The sequence below is a fragment of the Thunnus albacares genome, chromosome 18, assembly GCF_914725855.1.
Source record: "Thunnus albacares chromosome 18, fThuAlb1.1, whole genome shotgun sequence".
In the NCBI taxonomy this organism is placed as follows: domain Eukaryota; kingdom Metazoa; phylum Chordata; class Actinopteri; order Scombriformes; family Scombridae; genus Thunnus; species Thunnus albacares.
Genome location: NC_058123.1, coordinates 26762215 through 26785420, shown reverse-complemented (window position 1 = coordinate 26785420; position 23206 = coordinate 26762215). Strand labels below are relative to the sequence as shown.

Sequence of the window (23206 nt, the reverse complement as noted above, 5' to 3'; positions counted from 1 at the left end):
GGGATAACAAATAAAAATTAACATGTGCCAAAGAACAGGCAATAATATGGCCATTAGTGTGCATGGCATCCATTCACTGTCTTTATGTCAGAATGACATGAATACTCACTGCCTCTGAAGATCTTGTGTCAGGAAACTTTTCATTCCCAAAACGTCTGGATCATGTGGGGAAAACACACACAGACACACACAGACCAATCTCTGCATACCTTGCCCCTGTTTGCCTGCCTGTCCCTGGGTTTAATTCTGTACAGCTAGTCACTCCTGGTTCTTTTTTCTGGTCCAATAAATACAACAGTATTCCTCAACAGTCAAATGTGTATGCCCATTGTAGTTGCAGGTGCAAGTAGTATGATTTGTATCACAATAAACAGGTGTTAATGTGAAATAGGTCATATCTGACCACATCAAGCTAACAAGGGTGGGATAGGCAGGGGACAGATAAACACAGATTTAGAGCATACCAGTGGTCTCTCTCTCTCTCTCTCTCCCACACACACACAGACACACACACACATGCACGATGCAATCATAGTGAATATTTTCAGATTTGCTTCGTTACGTTATAACATTATAACACAGTCAAGTAAACATCAATGTTACTTTACCTCTCAAATTCGCCTAGACCAGTGCTGAATGTTATAATTACATTATAACAATGTTATATTATAGCTAAACCGTGAATTAGGTTAACTCAGCAACAACCATTAATGTCAAAGACAAAGGTTTGCTGCAAACAGAACAAGCAAAACTTCCAACTAAACCACATTCAATACTATGTTTTGCTGGCCAGGAGACACGAATCATGCCAACAAGCTAACGTTACCTGTAGCTAATTTACTTAATGAGTTGACCTAACTGTAAGACAACGTTACAGCCAAAGTTAAGGACATGAACACAAAACATAATGTTATGTAAGGTTGTTACAGAAAATAACAGAAAATATTTTCTTACCTGATATCACCAATATTGTTGCAGGATATAAATTCACTTACTTAGGTGACCAAACAGACAGTCTGACCCTCTGTGTTGTTTGTTCTCCATCGACATCCCCAACTCAAACTTACTCAAAATAAGAATTCGGCAAGCAGATGTAAAATAATCCAGGTAACAGCCATAAATAATAATATAGTATTTTTATTAGTATTTTAATATTGTATTTTTTCTGTACAAAAATGAGAAATGAATGTAATTTGTCATTATAGGCATAATACTTAAAATAACATTTGGGTTGTTAATTTATAGATAATGTCCGTAATTTTACAGAGTTTTGTATACAATTTTTAAAAAACATTATTTTCCATAAAATTGGGATTTTTTTACAGTGAAGAAGAGGTTCCAGGCATCTTTGAAGAGGTTCTAGAGGTCTATATGAAGTTAAAACGTGACATAATATGATAAAGGGATAAGTAAGTTTAAAAGAAGTTCAACAAGCTCAGTTTGTACACACCCACACTGTACACTGTGTCTAATTTGGCAAAAGAAATGAAAACATCTGTGTGTGTACCAAGGGTATGTGCATTCTCATATTAAAAATGCATTTAAATCCAGAGTGTACTCCGGTTTTGTTCAGAGTTGTAGGTTTGTGAACCTCACAGCTTCACAATTAAACAGGATTTCTGGAGTACTGTGTGCAGTCACTGGGGCTAAGCTAGCTGTTGATGGTCAAATCTTTCGAAACCGAAGGCTTGCTTGTTAAATCACAATTTCTTGTTTTCCGTTTGTATAGGAGTTAAATACAGGAGATGCAGGCTTTGGAACTGTTGGAAAGCACCTCGAGCTGTTCTAAATAATGGACATGGTTTTTGTTTTTCCTTCCAAGAACTGCTAACACGAGATACTGGTAAAGACATAACGTAGTTAAAATGCAAGATGCTTTCACCAGTCAGGAGCATAATTACTGTGATTCCACAGGTGGATGCAAGTCACTGAATAAAGGTGTGTTCAGACAGAAAGCGAGAATAATTCACACATTTGTGTTTATATACCCCAAACAGCGAATGTACCAACTGTGCAGACATTGGCTGTAAGCTAGCTAGCAACAGACACACCCACCGTGTGTGGTAGTTTGTCAGTTTTCAGCTCAGCTTCTGACTGAACTCAGAACTCACCAGAAATTCTTTGTTATTTCCCTCCAGTCTCTCTTCTTTTTCCTCTCATGTCTCAGCGCTTCTGAAGTCAAATCATAAATCACCAGAATATGAGCAAATTTTTCATTCAAGTAGAAACATTTTCAACTGGCATGCAGGGCAAAATCACATTGAATTGTAACTTGCTCTTGACTTTGTAATTGCTGCCTCTTGAATTTGCTTTGTGTAAGACTTTGCATTAAAAGAATAATTACTTAATTTGTCCAATCCCCCATTTTCGATGCTATATTTTAGTTCTTATTAGTGGATGAAGACTGACACACCACTCTAGCTGCGGTGCTAACATTCAGGACAAGCAGGACTCCAATTACACAATGGTCCAACGAAATCAACACAAATGTGATGAACTGTATAAGTGATACTCTAGTGCTTTGAGTATAAATGCATTTCAGCAGTGACAATACATTTTGAAAGATTTGTGTGTCCCTGAGACATCTGTTCCAGCTGAGTAGCTGTTTCCAGCAGCTGGAGTAACGTTAGCTACAGTCAACAATGCACATCCCTCATGTAGGGTATGTGTAACAGGTTGTTTAATACTGTTGGCTATAGTACTTTTGATTAAATAAAAATGGGTCACATGTTTTAATTGGTGGACAACACATCTAGTCTGGTCTAATGTATGTCTTCTATTGAAGTTGAAGTTGAAGAATGGGAGCTCTGTAATTTTAAATTAAGTCATTATTTTTTTGTTATTTAATTTATAATTCAAGGAACTTAATGTTTACTTGATCTGTCTTTTGAATTCCTTATGTACTCTGATTTGCGTCAAACATAGGTCACAGTTTATAAAATGGCTTTATTATGGAAAAACGTCCACCATAAATAATGAATTATTAATGATTAATCAATTATTGATTGTTAACACGGCTGACTATCAGTTAAGAAAATTGCTTAAAATGCACTAATGGTATGGGAATGGCATGAGTTTTGCAGGTGAAATTGAAATTTTGGTACAAGATGAAATGTTAAAGGACTGCCAAAGTCATCAGAATTGATTCTATATGGACCTTGAATATCTGTAGCTATTTTTTCTGGCAGTCCATCCAGTAATTGTCAAAATACTCTGAACCTAAAATGACAACCTCATGGTACCACTACAGGACAAGTCAGAGGATCACTGAAATCAGTATGAATTGTCCTGTAGTAAACATGATTGTCTGTACCAAATTTCATGGCCACCACTAGGTGTCGAGAAGGGTCATTGAGGTCAGTAGAATTTGTTTTCTGGGGAACATGTACAGTACCAGTCAAATGTTTGGACACACCTTCCCAATCACTTGAATGAGAAAGCTTGTTGAAACGTTTGACTCGGTACTGTAGGTCTGTACAAAATTTCATACCAATCCATCCAATAGTTGTTGAGGTATTTCAGTCTGGACCAAAGTGGTGGACTGACCAACAAACTGACTGACAGTGCCATCCATAACTGTATAACAATAACAATAACTGTAACTCATAAGTAATGAGTAATTTATTACATTTTTCATGGAACTTGTCCAACACTGATCATCAGTGGTTTCTAACCTCTGTCAATATGTCTCACATTGCTTTTGGAGTCCAGTCCACAGTGATAATCTAACAGTCAATAATAGTTCATTGTTCACTGTAGAACCACATGCTGCATCATGAGACGTTCTCCCCGCGGCTTCAAAATCCATGTCTGCTGCAATGAGCTCAATAATCCACTGTTTATCTGTCCTCCTTCTTCTTCCTCCTCCATGATCCTCTTCCTTGCTGCTCTGCTCCTCCTCCCTTTGTCACTCACCTTTGTGCTCGTTATTACTTTTTCTTCACTCCTTTCCCTCGCCTAAAGTAATTCTCAATTTTATTTTCATTCCATGACTGAAATCTATAGAGATAATTTTGTGAAGCTCACTCTCTCCCATCCTTCTGCCTTTTTTAATCCTCCCTTCACTTTATCTCCCGCACTATTTCCTCTCTTTCTACCAGCTCTCTATCAGTCTTTTAGTTGCTTCATTCCTCAGTATCTTCTCCCTAACGGCTCTTATCTCCCTCCATCCTCCCTCCTTTTCTTGCTACTCATTCTCTCTCATTATCTCTCACCCTGCCTCCCTCTTTTCCTCCCTCCTCTCTCTCTCTCTTAAGACTCTCAGTGTCTCTCACTTGCACACCACATCAACAACTACCATCCAGCAGCCCCAGACCGAGGATGTTTACTTCATACTTTTATCGTACGGTGGCCTAATGACGCTTAATTGCTTCATTTGCTTAACGAGCTTGGGGCCGGGGGCCAACGCAGCACCACTCGATCCAACCTGCCAGCACCAGACTGGAACTGGAGCAAAGAGATAGATCAGAGGGCAGTAGAGACGGGATCGGTCAACGTGAGTCTTTTCGATGGAGTTTTGTTGGAACAGAGAAGCAGATGAAAATCGAAAATGCAGGGCCTGAGTCCTTTTGTGTAATTTGTGTTAGTTTTCAGTAGAAATAGAGAAGATACAGGTAGGAGAGGAAAGGAAGGTTCTTAGGTTAGAGGTTAAAAAAACAACACATACAGGAAAAGTTTTGAAAAGATATGGCAGAAGAAGATGGCTGAAGATCCAAGTGGTGACCTTGGGTAGAGCAAAATACTTTCAAACAGAAACGTAGATTTCAGTAAGTAGCAAGTGCTTTTGGAAGTTTTCAGTACAGGAAAGGATGTAAGGGAGTGGTTAGGGAGGGTAGAGTTTGAAAACAGATTTTCTTGAAGCTTTCTAGAAGGAAACGCGCCAAACAGCGATAAAGACTGAAGAGTAGTCAGTGTGAAGAGCAAAGAGGGTGTTGAGACTGAACCTTCTATGACTTACTAAGAGAAGACAAAACAACTCGAGAAGTAAACTAAAGCAGAGCTGAAAGCAGTAGAAAGAAACTTTGATAAAGTGGACTTTGGATCGAGGCCATGGAGCTGTTGGAGGTGTTCTATCGCAGGAAGCTTCGTAAGAAACAGAAGAAAGCGGAGCTGGGCCGGTCAGAAGGGGCACTGTGTCGGTCGCCATCCGAGGCCAGCGTCAACAGCCTGGCGACCGGTCTCATCTCCAAAGTCCTCAGGTTCACCTCCAGGTAAAACAGGTCACACGTTCAATTTAGAGACAAGAGGCATTTAAGAAAAGAGGTCTGATTTAAGTTTGCTGGGGTCAATTATGCAAAAAGAAACTTGTGACTGTTTGCTTAAAGATTTTTCATTAAAGTTTGCATGTGGTTACCGGTGAAACAGGAATATTGAAGTCACAAACATGACTGACTCTTTTTAGCAAAGAAAGCCGTTTGACATGCTTACTTTAATCAAAAATCACTGGTTTTGATCGAACTGAATGTGATAATCGTTGGAGTAATGGAGTCGCCTTTCAGTCCCAATTTTTTCACCATGGCTTGAGACAGGACGACCTTGGACTTGAACAGGGCAACTTTAAATTTGCATCTGGCAAACAGCACCACCATTTTCTTGTTCTATTTCAAAACGAAAGCAAAAAAACAAAACAATGACTGAAATAATGGCGTGATGAGTAATAAATCGAAGTCATAAACTTGCTTTTGGTGTTCATTTTAATTCCTTCCTTTTTGATTTCACAAAGGTTACTGAAACTAATACTGGTGACTAAGATTTGTTTATTGCGGACTTTAGACCAAATTTGTGAAATTTTTAACTTAGACATGACCCAGGGACCTGGACATGACTTTTATGACTTACACATGGCCTCGGTAACTTGGACATAAAACATATGACTTGATCAAGACATTTATGACCTGGACATGAGACTCAGACATGAAAAATGTTATTCGGACATGGCATTATGACATGCGTGTTGACGTGATGACATGATGTTTATTACTTGGATGTGAAATTTACAACTCGGACATCATATTTATAACTTGAACATGACATCTATGACTTGATAATGCTATAGTGACTCCGCTGTAACAAACTTATGACTCTGGCATGTAGTTTATAACTTGTACGTAAAATTCAAGACTTGAACTTGACATCTATGACTTGGCTATGGCTATGGCTTGGACATTACATGAATTATTTGGATATGACTTTGGTGACTTGGACATGACGTTTGTGACTTAGTATTTACATTTAAGACTGGGACATGACATCTATGTCTTGAACTCGGACATGGCATTTTTGATTCAGATGTGACATTTGCATTTTTAAAACATTGACAATGAATCCAGGGCCAAATGGTGACAAAAAGATTTTTTGATCTTTTGGTTTCAGAGTAAGACTTGGATTTGAAACACAATCCAAATCAAACAGAGAGGGGAGATATCTGTGTAAAGTGTAAAGTGATGATAAGGTGTTGAGGTATTCTAGTCACGTCCTGTCATTACCCAGGTCCCTGTGGTTCGGAGACATGCAGGCTTTCATGTCTCTGTCTTCTACTTACTCAGATAAAATCTTTTCCTGTTTATCTGTGTGGATAAATACAGAGCAGCAGAACATGTCAAATATGACGAGGATGAGGGGAGATTATTGAAACCACCATACTAGGCAACATCTCTTTCATCATAACTGGTTAGATAACACGTTCAAAATATAATGATAGTGATGTCAAAAAGATTATCACTACAAACAGAAACACATTATTTTGTCCTTGAAATAATATCACCATGAAATTAAGATTTTTTCCAACCAATTTACAGTATTTATTTATTTAGTATTTTTTGTATGTTCAACATCAGATGTACAAGACACAATGAAGAGAAAAATAAAAATCAATACAAGTCATGTCATACCACTGACTCTCAGTTTCTCTTTTTAATATATACTGTGTTCATTTACTAATTATTTCACCTTTACTTTGCCTTTTTTTATTGCTGGTAAGTTACAATCAGTGGTATTCAACACTCCCAGCAGATGTTTCACATTAAAAGCCTACCAGATGAAGGACAGATTATGCCCTTTGAGCCACTTGATTGTTCTTAATGTGACATGTCTGCATAGGAAGTGCTAACTTTCATTTAGGGCAGCTCAACATTGATCAAAAAAATGGCAAAGTTGAATTGACTGGAATTGCAGTACATAATGAATAAAGACAGTGTTTATGTTAAAAATAGAACCTGACAGCAGCAGAGTGGTGAGTATGACGTGAATCTGTTGCACTGATGGTGTTAGTGGGAATGTACATTATGCTGAATTTATCAAGACAACATGAACATGGAGGTAGTGTGGCATAATAGAAAACACTATCAACAGCAAGTTGATGGTGTTTTCAGATGCAGGTCAGAAAACACAGACGTTTTCTATAAAAGTATGATTCGATATACTTATAAAACATGAAAAATCATAAATAAAGGCCTGACTTATTAATATAAAAAAGAGTCCAATAAATGATACCATACAGATTAGCTTAAGACGGCTGTAAGACATTTGTAGCTTTTTCTTTCACGATGAACGGAGGTTGTGGTCAGTTTCGGTGTTAGTTTCAAAGTAATAAAAAACACTATTAAAACATCCATAGAAATGTTCTCCACTTTTCTGGTGTCCATATGTAATGAATGATTTGTTTCAAATACATATTTCTGCAAAAAATTTGCTAAATAAAACGTAATGTTGCATGAAAGTTGTGTATGTCTTAAGGAAGTTTTTACTCACGATTTGTTTTGAGAGATTTCTATTTTTTTAACTAAAGCCATCAGTTATGTTTTTGGGTGCTTGAAGTTAAAAGTATGTCAGTTTTTCCTGGATTGGAAGGAAAGGGAGAGGCAGAGACATGCAGAAGGTGAGTCAAATCTCTGTGGAATAACATCATGCAGCTGTGCATGTGTGTATGTTGTGTTATCGTGGGAGGACACAGTGGGATAATAATGTTGAAATGATCAGTTTTCCAGCTCTGATAATAAACTCTGTTCAGTTGTTGATTCCCTGCAGCAGTGTGAGACCACTAATAGCTCTGTGAATGAATGGTTCTGTGCAGGATGAAAGGGGACAAACATGGTATTGAAAGTAAAAATCATGACTGGGGTGTGAGTGTTGGATCTTGTGCAGCTTTCTGTTAAACAGTCTTAAGCATCTTAGTATCAGCTATTCACTTGTATATTTGAGAAAAGGGTCACAAAGATAAAAGTTGCTTCTTCAGAGTTTTGTTTTTTCAGATTATATCGTAGCATCCAGTCCATTCAAACTTCCTAAGAACAAGGCATAATTGTGCATCCCTCAAACACAAACAACTAAAAGTGTTTTCTGAGAACTACGGTTCAAGTGATTTGGTTTTGCCAAATTCCAAGAAACATGACCTCATTGTCCTCAATGCAGCTTTGTGTACAGAGGAGAAACCCTTTTGATTTAGGTAACAACACAACCTTTTTACTGGCGCCATACTCAGGTCAAACATTACAGTTTGTACCCCACTAGGGGTAGGGATCTAGGATTTATCACCCATCCAAGCATTTTATATTTCTAGTGTATATCATTAGGGCTATTGTGGCTACAGATGTTCTGACCATTACTGTGAGGTGATAGTGTCAACTGGAGAGCTGTTTCTGGTGGCTGACCCAAAGTGTTCAACTTTACTTCTTTTACAGATAATGACTCATCCCTTTATGTCAGAATGTATTGTTGCGCTGCAAACCCATAAGTCCAATATTGTTCGTACACTAACTTTCTTTTTGTATATTAACCCTACAGACGCAGTGAGACGGCATCTCGTCCTCACTCATGGCACTCAACAAAGCTCGGTGAGGTTCAGCAGGAGTCAAACAAAGGAAGGATGGACACAGTGAGCAGTGCCTGGCACCCCAGCTACCATGCCAGGTCAGTGTATGTCATCAAGAGGTGCTCATAGCCAGTACCACAGCTCCGACAATAAACAAACAATATGTTCTAGGGCCCTTGTTTAGCTCTACCATGCATTTTTATTCTTTGGATAATTTCTTGCGCTAACATGCTAACTACAGCTGTGTAGTCAGCATGCCTCTACCAGAGGGAAATTATGTGAATATAAAAGTACTGTAAAATACACAAAAACCTATCAGGAAGATTCAGAGTCCACCCAAGGGAAGTTCTTGATCACCACTATGACCTGCAAGAAGAGGATCATGTGACTGACGGATACAACCCAAGGCGTCAGTAGGATACTTTTCCATAGCATTGCTAGCTTGCCCACTTGTAGGGAAAAAACACAATTGCCCTTAAAAAATTAGTACAATTCTCCTATCACAGAATTTTTCCTAAAACTGAAAAAAAACTTCCAGAAGCTCTGTTCAGAATATCAAGAAAAATATCAGATAATGAAGAGGACACTGTAATTTTAGACAACAAACATTGTTTTCAATAACCAGGTCCTACTGAAATGTGTCCATTGTACCATTTTTTCAAATATAAACTCAGCAGTAAACATGCTAGCAGATTAGCTTGCTAGCCGTAGTGCTAGCATGGCTATCCCCACTGGTCCTGTGGCACTCGCCTTGCAGGTCATAGCTGGTTTGTCAAAAGTCTACTGTCCACCCAAACATATCCTTCTTTCTTTATTGTCGTGTGTTTTTACTGCATGTCTACGGTGGTTATCAGGTGTAAAAGAAAGTGTAGTTACTGGATTTTTTGCCAACAGAGGACGCTCAAAGTGTAAAATGAACTACGATCAATGGGAGATTCACAACAGGGCTTTATGAATACAGAATATGCAAAGTCCGAGGTTGTGTTCTTGGGACATAATTACAGGAGAAACATGTACATTTGGCTGATTTTTAACCACAAAAAGAACATATTCCAAGTGGTGAAAAGGATATGTGTATGTATCATGTGTTTTAGCAGAACTGAATAGAAGTCGAGCTGGTAATCAAGTGAAATGACAGAGGTGTATTTGTACATGTTTGTTGTAGCTTTTGGTGGATGTGTAACATTAAACAGCTTGTCTGCATCTTAAAGTAGCTCAGGCCTCTCTCTCTCTTTGTTACAAATGTTTGTTTTTCACTTGTTTGGTCATTCATGCAGGTGATGAGATGATGTAAGATGTAAGCAGGTGTAGTCCTCAGGTTTATTGATAATCCATCAGTGCTCAGCACAAACAAACAAATCTCATTTAGTTTCTTGTTGGGTTGAACATGGTGCAGCTGCTTGTTACTATTTTTGGTTCTCATTGTTGGGGACACATTGCAGTCAAATTAACAGTTTACAACTGTGACTTTCCTTTATTACCTTTACACTGTGTGCTATGTTTTGTATTGCCATAGTAACCTATGCCTCAGGCCTTTTTTGTTTCCGTGGATTCCCTGATTTTATTTGCATCTAATCATAATGCCCATGTCATCCTGGCATTTGGACCTCTGAGAGAGAGGTCAGAATAAAAAACGGGATAAAACTTCAAATGCTTTGCACAGTACGTCAGATGCAACGTCATATGAAAGAAATGCGATTCTTAATCAGATTTCCAGTACCTTTAGATCTCAGCTACAGTAGCTACCGTTCAGGACATAAATCACTGGAGTGATAAGCAGGTTCATTTATAACCTGACATCTTCCTTGTAGAATCAGTGGACACTTGTTTGAGATACGATAACAGTAACTGTATAGTAAGGAATGAAATGACTCAAGATAAGAAACACAATGATATCTTTTATTATACTACTCTTTACACTCTCCCATACATACTTTTAGGTTAAATGTTGTTTTAGTGTTAAAGCTGTGCTCTGTTCCGGATCAAGATCATATCTTATGAATTTGTCTGTGTGGTCCTCCACAACTGTCTAAAAAGTTGTTTTGAAGCCTGGATTTTGGGTTTACTGCTCTGAGAGTCAGTCCCTCAGAGGGTCAAAGTTCATGTCTTCAGACAGTCAGATCATGTCTTATCTTATCCTGGACTAACAAACACCAGTCTTCTCTCTAGACAGCTCCCAGATCGAAATCCTGTGAATTTAATTCAGTAGTTTTCAGAACAGTTTCCATTTTGTCCATTAATGTGTTTTTAATGTCCAGCCACCAGACGACCGCAAATAACAGTCCTGCTCTGCACGAGGAAATAACCTCTGGAGAAAAGATGAGAAGCAGAGTAATTTATAGCCTGACAGCTGTCTTGTAGATTAGATGATTAATAGACGGATGTGGTTTATGATAACCATAATGACAACAGCACCAATTACAAGTCAACTGGGGAGGCCGTTTGTGGTCAGATACTTTAATTTTTTGTGAACTGTTTTAGATATTAAAAAAATATAATATTAATATTATTTTTTTTAAAAAACTAATATAAAAAGATCTGAAGTGTGTTCAGCTGCAGATATTCTAATGTTGAATGAATTCTGCTCCAGTAAAACTCTGAAATGAATAGGAAACCTCCCAGATTATTCTTCCATATAGAAAATGCTAAGATTTCAGTGGGGCTACATTTGGGTATACAAACCAGCTGACTTCATTTTAATGTAAACTTAAGTTTGAATAATTTCTTTATTTTTGCCATAACCAATTTGAAATGTTTCTATAACACTCTTATATAACCCAGTGTTTGTGTTACTATAAGGCAGGGATTTGTTAAAGTGACAGAGGTGCACAGACGGATCAATATGAGCAACTGTTAGCTGCTATCTGTCTGTTATATGTTGTGATCTTTGACCGTCTGCGTGGTGTGCTTTGATTCTCAAGTGTCAAAATCTGGTTGTTACATCAGTAAGTTCACACCACCAGTGACCTCAGACTTCGAATTTTTGCGAGTGCATACTGACTTCTAGTACACCAATTTTCATTATTATTTTATTGAAATATAATAATTATTAGTTACTGAAAGTAAAGTATAACCTTCATGGTCCCAGTTGAAGTGCTTTTAAGTGCTTTTTGACAGCTAAAACGTGGTTTTAGTGTTAAAATTAGGTTTAAGTTAAGGGTATCATTAGGATTAGGTGCTAGGGAATACAGTATATTATGTCGATGAGGGTCCTCACAAGTGTAGAGTACAAATGTGCATGTCAGATGTGTGTGTGTTCATGGAGATCATCATGGAGAGCTCTTTCCATGTTGTCCATGCGTGAAGAGTTTTACGATTCAGGTCTGTCGTCTCACACCAGTAAGAGCTGTGCTGGATGACAAGGCTGCAGACATTATTAGTTTACATGTCACACAATAACGTGTTCCAAAGTTTCTGCAGTGATACATTTAGCAGTTTACATCATCAGAGGAAGTTACATCATTCTTTCTCTCTAACAGCAGTGAAGGGCAAATGAAAGCCTCTGACATGTTTCTGTGCGTGCGTGTGTGTGTGTGTGTGTGTTTGTGTGTGTGTGTGTGTGTGGATGGGGCACTGACGTTGATGCCCACAGACAGTGGCATTCCTGATGCCCTTCTCCCAAGGAAACAACTCTCACCCCCCGGACACACACATGCTCTCTCTGGACAGTCATGTTAATAAAGTGACGATCTGAATAAAAAGTTTCACTAAACATTTCTGCAGCTCTGCTTTAATAGATCTGGAACTGAGAAACAGAGGAGAGAGACAGGAAGTCAGAGACAGACAGTACAGCTGACTGGAGACTGAAACAAAAGTTACAGAGGCAGAGAAAGTTACTGACACAGAAAAGGAGAAAGACAGACAGAGACTGTCCTCTTTTCAGGAGCAGTAATTGCATTATGTTCAGTTGAAAGACTTGGTGAGTCAAACGGTGACGTAGATACAAGCGCGCGCACACACACACATTTGCATTCCAGCCAGTTATCTAGAGTGAGGTAACAGCAGATTGAGCTGCAGATCACCAACTTTATGACCAATAGACAGAACATATAAAGCCTCTTTCAGACATACACCTTGTTGTGTAAATGTTCTGGCAATTTTACAATGTAGTCCTCATGTTTAAATAAGCACCAGAGTCACTTTTATGTCAAAGTCATGATGGCAATTTGACAAGGTTGGACCTGTAACTTGCTTGTGATCTTCATTAAACTGTATCATTAGCTCCTGATCTGTGGATAGACAGTATTTCTGGCATTGATGATTTTGAACTTTTGGTGCCTCCTCTCAACCTGCTTTTTAGCCGACAGCACAAATCAAGACTTTATTAGTCCTTACTATTAGTTTCATGAAAGTGATCGTTGGAGGATAAAGTCATGATTAATGATGCGCAACCTTCATTGTTAAGACCAGCAGTTTGTAACCTTTTTCATGGCATACTTTTTTCATGTTTTCATACTTTTAGTTATGCTGGCAGGGTGGCTGTAGGGATGGCAGTGTTGGTTGGTTGGTTGGTTGGTCCACCACTGGCAGACAGGACACGAGGGAGAGACAGAGATGGGTATGACATGCAACAAAGGTCACTGGCTGGAATTGAACCAGGGACATTGTTTGACTGGAGGGGGATTATAAATTGACCAAAACATCTGACAAGACTTTGGTTACAATAAAATACCTGCAAAACTAAGTTAGCAAATGTTAAACTAAGATGGTGAACATGGTAAATATTATACCTGTTTAACGCCAGCATGTTAGCATCGTCATTGTGAGTATGTTAGCATGCTAACGTTCGTTGTAGCCTAATTCTAATTGGGCCACATTTCCTTTACCAAAGCTTTAAATATGTGTCCCTGATGAAAATTTAAATTTCCTTCTGTCTCTCTTTCAGCGCCTCGACCACTGACCTCTCAGGCGGGTTTGACTCTGGCGGCAGCTACCTGAGGAAAAGTCCAGACCAGTACAGCTCAAGGGGCAGTATGGAGAGCCTGGATCCTCCTCAGTCCTCCCACCTTCACCACGGAGCCCAGCAACACCACTCACTGGGCCACCACGCCCACAGCGGACCTCACCCCGCCTACTCCTCCTGCCATCAGCTGTCCTCTGCCAGGTTCATACAAACAAACGCACCTCAGTCTTTAATGTCCAGGGTGTGTTTAGCCTAGCATTAAGACTGGAAGCAGGGGGAAACTTCTAGCACTAACAACTCCAATAACTCCAAAACTCTGACTTACATGTTGTATCTTTCTTTATTGAAAAACTGTAGAAACAGAAATGTAAAAAGGAGATGTGTTTTTTTTAGCCGCAGTTATTGTTGGAGCTATAGGTGCAGTGAATGCACAGAACATCTTAGTAACTTTAGTGTGTGAATGCACTAGTCAAACCTGAAGAGTGTCGCCTATTTCTGCTAGTATACCGCCAAGAAACTAAAGGAGACAGAACAGAAGGAGCATAGAAGCCTTATTTTGCACTATGAAAATCCAGGGAATTTTAGCCTCCCCTTGTATGATGCCCTGGATCCCCCTTTCTGTTACCCCTTTGAAAGTACGGTTCACAATAGCTTGATTCAACATTTGATAATCTGACATTTGTCTTTCAAGGTCAAGGTCTCTGTATAACTGTTATTGGGAAAATAAAAAACTAAAATTGAAGACTACAGGAGTGTCATATCTCAAATTACATATCTCGTTGTGTTCTAGGTCCTCCAACAGCATTGACCACCTCCACAGCAAACGAGACTCCGCCTACTCCTCCTTCTCCACCAGCTCCAGTATCCCAGAGTACCTTGCCTCCGCCCCCTCCTTCAGCCCTGAGCGCTCCTATTCGCTGGAGACCGTCCCTCAGAGAGGAGGAGGAAGTGGAGAGATGCAGCAGGCCGACATACGTTACATTCGGACTGTTTACGACACCCAGCAGGGACTCTCTCAAGAGCACGAGCTTAGCTCCACCTCTGCCGCGTTGCTACGCAACAACGATTCCAGGGGTGCGAGGGGAGGGCAAAGCCGAGATCTGCAAGGTAACGTTTCTGTTTCAAGAATGTGGTCATGTCATTTTGATGTGATGACATCATTGTTTTTGTTTGTACCATTGGTTCCAGGTTCAGTAGGTGGAGTCTGTTACCGGGGCAGCAGCAGCAGTAGTGGCAGCAGCAGTGGTGGCGTACCGGCTTCAAACAGACACAGTGTGGGTCCAATATGGGGCCCGGCAAACAGTCGCAGCTCTTACGAGAGCCTGAAGGGAGCCCCAGCTCCACCTAGGCGCAGCGACAGCTACGCAGCCATCAGGAACCACGAGAGACCAAACTCCTGGTCCAGTCTAGAGCACGCCCGGTCACTACGGTGAGTATGTTTGTCAAATCACAGTGAATAGTGATTGCAATCCACAAATAGACCATGATGCCATACTGATAATGAAGATTTTGTTGTTGTGAAATATCATGTCCTTGTCAATGTCATTTAATCTGATTTAATTGTATCTATTCCAATCTAACCTATTTTATTCAGGTCTCTGCAGAAAGGTTCCTGGCATCACTCCAGTGGACCTGTGGCCTCAGGCTCAGGTATATTTAGACCTGTCTCCATGGTTTTACTCATTTTAAGAACAGAACAAGATCCACATATACCATTTAATTCTGCTTTACCAATAAAATATGTAGAAAGAGGTTCCAATAGGCTCAAAATTAGCTTATAGGAATGTAACATATAGAAAACAATGGCTAAATGGCCTGCCACCTTTAGTTTTTCAGATTTTTTTATTGCCGTACATGAGACTAACAGAATCCAGTCTGAACATGGTGACTGCAGTTTTAAGGGCAGTTAGTACAAGCTCTGTTATCATCATCTTCTTTATTACTCTTGCTAACACATTTCTGTGGTTCCAGCTAAAGGCTCGTACGGCACCGAGGGTCAGCTTCACACAGTGATAGAGAAGAGCCCGGAGAGCAGCCCCACCACAAAGCCCCGACAGGGCGGAGGCTTTCCCCAGCCCCCTTCGCCACCTGGACCTTCCTCCAGCCCTGCCCCCCAGTCTGGACGCCTCATTCTGCCCACGGGTGTGTACCCTGTCCCCCAACCTGAGCCCCACTACGCACAGATGCCCAGCTCCAGCCCCGTGCCATCCTCCTCTGGAGTCTACCCTGCTCTGGCCAAGGAGAGCAGCCGACAGCAGCAGCAGGGGCTGCAAGGTGTTGGAGGGTGGGATGAAGAAGCCACAGAAGGGTGGAGGGATATAAGGATGTCAACCACAGAAAACGGATACCAAAATAACATTTGTTCTTCACCTTACCCCCACTCAGCTTCTTCAGCACATGCTTCTGCACAGCTCAGGACTCAAGCACACGAGATAGACAGGTGATGGTTTGATTTTTTTCACATTTTCATCTTTTATACCGATATTTCAACTTCAATTTGAGTGTCAAATACTCACCATCTGTAGACCTGTAAAATGTTTCAACTGTAGTCAGTTGAGTTAGCTCAGAGAAAAGCAGCTTATATCTGTTTAAATTTATGTTGGTTACTATGGTTTCCTACTAGTATCACAGTGAAAAATGCGTCCACAGAACCTTTTCAAATCACTCATAAAGCATAATTCATTTCTCCTCTGTCCATTGGTATGATCAGTATGGTCCAGACAGTCATATATTTGCTAAAAAATGGCTAAATGCACAATCTTCCATCACGACCCTCACACACAAACATTTAGACATTTTTTTAGAGTTTGACTGTAAATTTCAGGAGATGTTGAGTTAGAGAGGAAAGGAATGGAATAAGGGCATCCAGTGAACTGGGGATGTCGCTGTTGTGTGGATTGCATTTTAATGTGCTCAGTTTAATGAAATGTTGTAGCAACATTAGCTTCAAAGTTGGATTATCAGGTCTGGACTGATATTAGTTAGCTAAAATGGCCATATTAACTATTTAATGTTGCTAACTATTTCCTCTACTTAAAGCTGGACTTTTGTCTCCCCTTTCTGGGAGTAAAGGGGAGCACTCACCTGTGATTGCCTGACACAGGCATGCAGGACACTGTCATGTGCACCCCGAACGACAGGCACACAGAGAGGGCCGGATATGTTGTGACAGTCCAAACATATTTTTTGACGGTCTACCGGCCTACCGGGGTTTGTCCCAGTATGCCAGTACACCACTGGTCACAACCTACTGTTGCAGCTGTAAAAGGGTGGATAAATTGTTTTGAGCGTCGCACAACCCTCACAAAATGACTTGTTTAACAATCAGAATTTGATCCATTCGGTCCTATAACATTTGGAAAGTCTAGAAGAGCCGCACGATTAACGGCCAAACAGCCAGCGCAGGAATGTCGCCCCTGAGAAATAAAAAACTCTGTATACTGTGAAATTATTAGAGAGATTTATCTGGCGGTGATAGGCTTAATCAGCATTGTGTGAACTCGTTTGGCAAGGGCTTGAATGTAACAGACATTCATTTATATATAAGAGTTCTGCACTGCAGGTTTAAAGTTACAACTTGCTCTATTTAGCTACATGATGAGATTGGATTATGTGCAAAGCAGTTATCTGTGGGGTATTGTACAGGTTGTAAGGAGGATTGGATGTAGTTTGTAGCCACAGGGGTGGAGTTGCGCCCTGCTGCTGCCTAATCAAAATACAGAGCACCAACATTCCTGGATGGCAGATACAGCAGTAGTAGCTCACTGCCTGAAAGTGCTTGTAGACAATTTGTAGGGTAGATTTTAAAAAATGGAATTTGGAAAATCTTAAGTGACCAATGGATAGGAATAAGGATCCTAAAGGTTTAGTTCTGGCACCAACCAGAACACTAACTCCAGATGCATAAAAAATGATAGTCATCAAGCAAGGACATCCTTCTTCTTGCACGAGGAAAATCCCATGATTTAAATAATAATTATATAATAATTAAAAAATGTATAATGATATTATAATATATACTAATAATTAATAACTAATAACTAATCTACAGACCCCACCTGAAAGCTGCTGGAGGAGGATCAGAGAGCCAGGCAGGGGCCCAAAGGCCTCAAAGCCACCAGGGGCCTCACCGTCAGAGCCCCCAGAGGGCCCATATTCATTCAAATCAGGGACCCCACAGCCAAATGTTCCAGGAACAGAACCAAGATTTCCACAGTCACCAAATCCAGTCGACCTCTGGCCACAGGCCCCCATCCTCACAAGAGTGGAGGGACCCCTACACACCTGACCAATCCAGGAGAGACAAAAGCAGGTATGGAAGGGTGACTGTTGTGTAATCTTCACATGTTGGCATAATTTCTGATAATGGTATTGATGTCCTCTGTTTCTCCATGTTATCCTTCTCCTCTCACACATCTTCTGCTACTTGTCCTCCATTTTCTCCTCCTCCCTCCCCTCCTTCAGATCAGTGGATCAGCCCAGTATTCATAGAGAGTCAGTGACATCATCCAGGGTCGCCCAGGGACAGGTGCCACCTACCCATTTACCTGTTTACTCACAGCCTCAGGCTCTGCTCTCCTCTGCCTCCCAGTCTTCTCCCCGTCACCACAACGACTCAGCAGCTCTGCAGCACCAGCACTGGGACCAGAGAGAGCAGGACAAAGACAGAGAACATCCGCTGACCCGTCTGGAGATTGCCCTCGCAGAGGTCCAACGATGTGCCAGCCCTGAAAGTGTTGCCTCTGCCAGTGGCCATAGTAACAGTAGTTTCAGTGAAGGCAACCAGGGACCTGCCCGCAACCTCTCTGTCCTGGAGAAGGTCAGTCGGTTTGAGCGTCGTGAACGCGCCGGAAAGCAGCACAGTCACAGCAACAGCCATGGGCACAACAAGGCCACTCATCACCGGGTAATTCAAACACACATTTGTATGTAACTTACCAGACAAGATTTGCTTTCATTCCATTACTTACCTCCTAAATCTAAAAATCTTGCTCCTTGTTGGCTCTGAGGCTGCTTCATCGCTATATGTTTTTGAATAATTTAGAATCAGATGACTGAGAAAGGCCGCACTGCCCCCTGTGGAGCAGAGGACCTCAGAAACATGCTGGAGAGAAGCACCAATGGGCCCAAAGCCCATAGAACTCTGAGCTACAGAGGAGGCAGCAATGACTACATGAAATACAGGTACATATATACATATATATATATATATGTATATATATATATATATATATATATATATATATATATATATATATATATATATATATATATATACATATATATATATATATGTATATATATATATATATATATATATATATATATATATATATATATATATATATATATATATATATATATATATATATAATTACACATATAATTATGTGTGAATGGTTTTCACACTGCACCATGTATCATCTATATTAACCCAATAAAGGTCTTTATCCCAGTAACTGAATTTATCACAATTCTCTCCTTTGGCCACATTTCATTTGTGTCCACTTTTATTTATGTTCCAAATTATTACCCAGCAGCAAAAATAAAATGTATTGGAACATCTGATTAGGTGTTCTTTGTGAAGTCCTTTCAGATCAGCTCTTTTCAAATTGAGTCACATTTAATGGACTTTACTCCCTGACAAATGGCAGTTACGTTTCTGTTTGATGTTCAGGACCCCAGCAGATCCCAGCTCAGCCCTCCAGAGGAGCCGCAGTAGCTTCCAGCTGGATGAATCCAGGGAAGGAGACAGAAGCAAGGACTTTCCCTGGAGACAGGATATCCAGGAGATGCTGGGTTCAATGCAGGACACCTCCTTCAACAGGTCAGAGTCCTTCAACAAGACAGAGTCCTTCAACAAGACAGAGTCCTTTAACAGGTCAGAGTCCTTCATCAAGTCAGAGTCCTTCAACAGATCAGAATCCTTCAACAGGTCAGAGTCCTTCAACAGGTCAGAGTCCTTCAACAAGACAGAGTCCTTTAACAGGTCAGAGTCCTTCATCAAGTCAGAGTCCTTCAACAGATCAGAATCCTTCAACAGGTCAGAGTCCTTCAACAGGTCAGAGTCCTTTAACAGGTCAGAGTCCTTCAACAGGTCAGAGTCCTTCAGCAAGTCAGAGTCCTTCAACAGATCGGAGTCCTTCAACAGGTCAGAGTCCTTCAACAGGTCAGAGTCCTTCAGCAAGTCAGAGTCCTTCAACAGGTCAGAGTCCTTCAACAGGTCAGAGTCCTTCAGCAAGTCAGAGTCCTTCAACAGGTCAGAGTCCCTCAACAGGTCAGAGTCCTTTAACAAGTCAGAGTCCTTCAGCAAGTCAGAGTCCTTCAACAGGTCAGAGTCCTTCAACAGGTCAGAGTCCTTCAGCAGGTCATGGTCATTCAGCAGGTTAGAGCCCTTTAGCAAGTCAGAGTCCTTCAGCAGGTCAAAGTTGGATCACAATACATAGCAGGTCACAGTCCTGAGTCTTTCTCATCCATTCTAACACTTGTCTCTAATCAGAACTTACAGGGACTCCTTGAAAGATGCCCAATCTAAGGTCCTGCGGTCCACCTCCTTCAGACGAAAAGACCTCAACTCCTCAATCAGCCCTCCACCTCTTGCAGCCTCTCCTCCCGCCTCCTCCTCCTCCAGCAGCCATCAACCTCCGCCCATCCCCACCAAGCACCACTCCTTGGAGAAGAAAGGCCCAAAAACCATGCCGAAACCACAGGGTGTTGTTATCACACCACAGTCTCCAACACTAGTCACTTCCCCTCACACCCCAAAAGAGCGGCATGTAGTTGGCCCGGAGTTTCAAGGCCCAAGCCCCCCGGCCCTCCCCAGCATCCCGCCAGTTGGACCTCCTGCTCTGATGCGGATCTGTGGCCGGAAGCGTCTGACTGCAGACCAGAAGAAACGCTCATACTCGGAGCCAGAGAACATGAACGAGGTCGGGGTTTCGGATGCTGAGACTACTGCCCTCTTCAGGCGCGGAGGAGGTAAATAAAAAAACTTAACAAAACCCCTATTCCCATCTCCACTGCCCCACTGATGACCTGCCACAAGATCACAAATTAAGTCAATATTGTAAATGTCGCACTGACACAGTGATCAGATTTACTTAGGGCATATTGCACTTCTTGAATGCACAGAAGTAATATAAAAATATAAAGACCACAGACACCACAAAGGCGATTAAAAAAACAGCAGGAAAAGGCGGGTCAACCTAAATGACAGCTCGTTGATAAAATGGGATAAATTTGTAATGCTAACAGGCATTGTTAGCCTCTTAGCTAGAATCTTACATGCACCTGCTATGGTGTTTGTTTAATTTTAAACATGTTTCATCTCATATATAGTGGCTGTATCACATGAAAACAGTTCTGGAAAAAAAAACAACTCATATTGTTTATTTGTCCAAAAAGAACCCTAGCTAGCTCCAGCTAGCTTGCTGTTGACATCAAACAGAATCGGCCTTTTAGAATAATATCCCTCTGCATTTAGCAAAGCACAGGAAAGGCAGACTCTTGTGTCCAGAAATTATTTTGAAAGGCAGATTCTGCTATGCACACCTGAGAGCTGTCATCAAGTAAGCTATCTTTGTTTACTTTTGGGAAAACCAGGTCTGGGTGTTGAACACGTTTTTGTGTACTGACGCTAAATGCCTCTGTCGTCCCAATAGTTGCAAAATGTCATATGTATCTAGTATGGCACAGTAGAAACAATGCCAGGGTCCACTTGCAGCTAACTATGTGCTATGACTCTGATCTCCCTCTCTGTTAGAGACCAGTGTGGCAGACCGCCGGAAGATGTTTGAACTTGTGGCAAATCGTATCGCGGCTTCACAGAACGCCACATCAAGGCCCGACTTACGGCAGCTTCAGCACGATGCTCTGGCTGAGTACGTGGAGAGGAAGAGAGGTGTGAAGAGAGACGACGGAGGACAGAGGAGTGGGCTGAGGCCTCGCAGTGCTTATGTACAGCCTGAAAACAACAACCATACAGGTTGGTGGAGGGATGGAGTAATATATGGATAGTGAGAAGAAAACCAAAGAATGCTTTAGGGTTGATGGTTTGCTGGGTGGATAAAGGCTAGATGGCAGGGAAACCAAAGATTTAACTTTAGCTTGACAGACTGAAATTAAAAAAGACTTCTTCTTTCCCTGCTTCCTCCTTTCCTTCTCCATCACTTCTCTCTAGTCTCCTACTGTCACTCAGACACCCTCAGCCTCTCCTCCACCTCCAGCCTTCTCTCCCTTCAGGACTCTGGCCCAGATCGGAGCTTCTCCTCTGTGGAGAGGCGTCAGTGCTCCACCCTCCCTCCTGGAGGTGACCTACGGAACCACCAGTCCAACCTATTCTACCCAGGCAGGGTGACTACTCCGAGGCCTCCGGCACACCCACAGCCCAGGTAACCAAAACCAGACAAAATTTATGACTCACTAAATTGAATTTGGTGACAGTTTTTGAATACCTTCAAATTTGCAAATATCAGTAAACTCACTGATTCAATTCACACCAGAGGAGGGTTCAGATCACATTAAGCAAAAACATTGCCTGCAAGTCCTTCAAAAGAAGAAGGGAGTAATGGTGTAACCAATTCTCATAAAACAAGTATAAATATAAAACTACAATGCAACCAATCACATGAAACTGTTGACCAGTTAAGGACGACATGTTGTGGGGAATGCTGAGTGATGTACTGCATTCATGTTACAAAGTAAGTCACCAGGAGTGTGCCTTTGCACTTATGTGATTCTGAATGCGGCCTTAGTGCCAGATACTTTCCTCAGGAGTTGAAGGAGACCAAGCCAGAGTTAAAAGGAGAATGAATACTTGACTTATCTTTATTATTAACACAACTCCAATAGGATGATAATGTTTCTCTGTGTCTACTGGTGTGGAAGTAGGTAAATGTTTGTGTACACATTAGCCACAGCAACTTAATAAGGTGATAATATATCTGGGCTGTAAACCTGTCAGTTTGTTATGGAACTCTTCTTCCCACAGTTGCCAAAATAAAAATCAATTAATGCAATGTTAAAGCTTTATTTGAATTAACTTGGTTGAATCTCTGTAAAAGCAACTGAAAAAAGAGTGAAGAAAAATTTCTTTCACATATTAATGTGAATTGGAATTATTACATTATTATTACAGTTTCATAACTCCTCTTCTTCTTCTGTCCTCCCAGTGCTCTTTCTGGCTCAACATTTGAACTCCAGCCCCACTTCTCCAGCACCCAGCTCCTCCAGGATCTCACCCCTGAAGCAGAGCTCAGCGGACAGAGTCAGTCTTTGAGCAAAGATTCAGGCCTGGGCCACCAGCAGTACGGCGGAGTGTCCAAGCAGCACAATGTGGCTCTGCAGAGGGTCGGGTCAGTTCGGGGCTCAGGGAAGTCAGCCTCTGCTGAGGATCTTTTGGAGCGATCAGAGGAGAGACCTACAACTCCTCATCACTACCGCTCCCGCTCCTCGCCCACAGTGGAGAGACTGAACCAGGTAACAGAGGACATCCA

At 41.1% G+C, this 23206-nt stretch overlaps 1 protein-coding gene and 1 long non-coding RNA gene across 4 annotated transcripts in view; both read left to right on the top strand.

Moving 5' to 3' along the window:
* shroom3 (shroom family member 3) overlaps positions 1–23206 on the top strand; it is a 76074-nt gene that overhangs the window by 35926 nt on the left and 16942 nt on the right. The window contains exons 1-16 of one of the 3 annotated variants that reach the window (XM_044332830.1): positions 4376–5210; positions 8782–8907; positions 13695–13913; positions 14503–14819; positions 14901–15141; positions 15307–15362; positions 15684–16152; positions 17764–18024; positions 18177–18618; positions 18757–18896; positions 19390–19539; positions 19648–19863; positions 20212–20690; positions 21475–21696; positions 21892–22102; positions 22883–23189. In XM_044332830.1, the coding sequence (XP_044188765.1) occupies positions 5050–5210; positions 8782–8907; positions 13695–13913; positions 14503–14819; positions 14901–15141; positions 15307–15362; positions 15684–16152; positions 17764–18024; positions 18177–18618; positions 18757–18896; positions 19390–19539; positions 19648–19863; positions 20212–20690; positions 21475–21696; positions 21892–22102; positions 22883–23189 (4017 nt within the window). In that variant the 5' untranslated portion in view covers positions 4376–5049. Of the gene's footprint in view, positions 1–4375; positions 5211–8781; positions 8908–13694; positions 13914–14502; positions 14820–14900; positions 15142–15306; positions 15363–15683; positions 16153–17763; positions 18025–18176; positions 18619–18756; positions 18897–19389; positions 19540–19647; positions 19864–20211; positions 20691–21474; positions 21697–21891; positions 22103–22882; positions 23190–23206 lie in introns of those variants that run through there. The other 2 variants (XM_044332828.1, XM_044332829.1) reach the window with 2 other exon arrangements.
* On the top strand, positions 451–2567 carry LOC122967982. Its single transcript, XR_006398732.1, has 2 exons — positions 451–1107; positions 1326–2567. It is a non-coding gene; the product is annotated as an uncharacterized LOC122967982 (long non-coding RNA).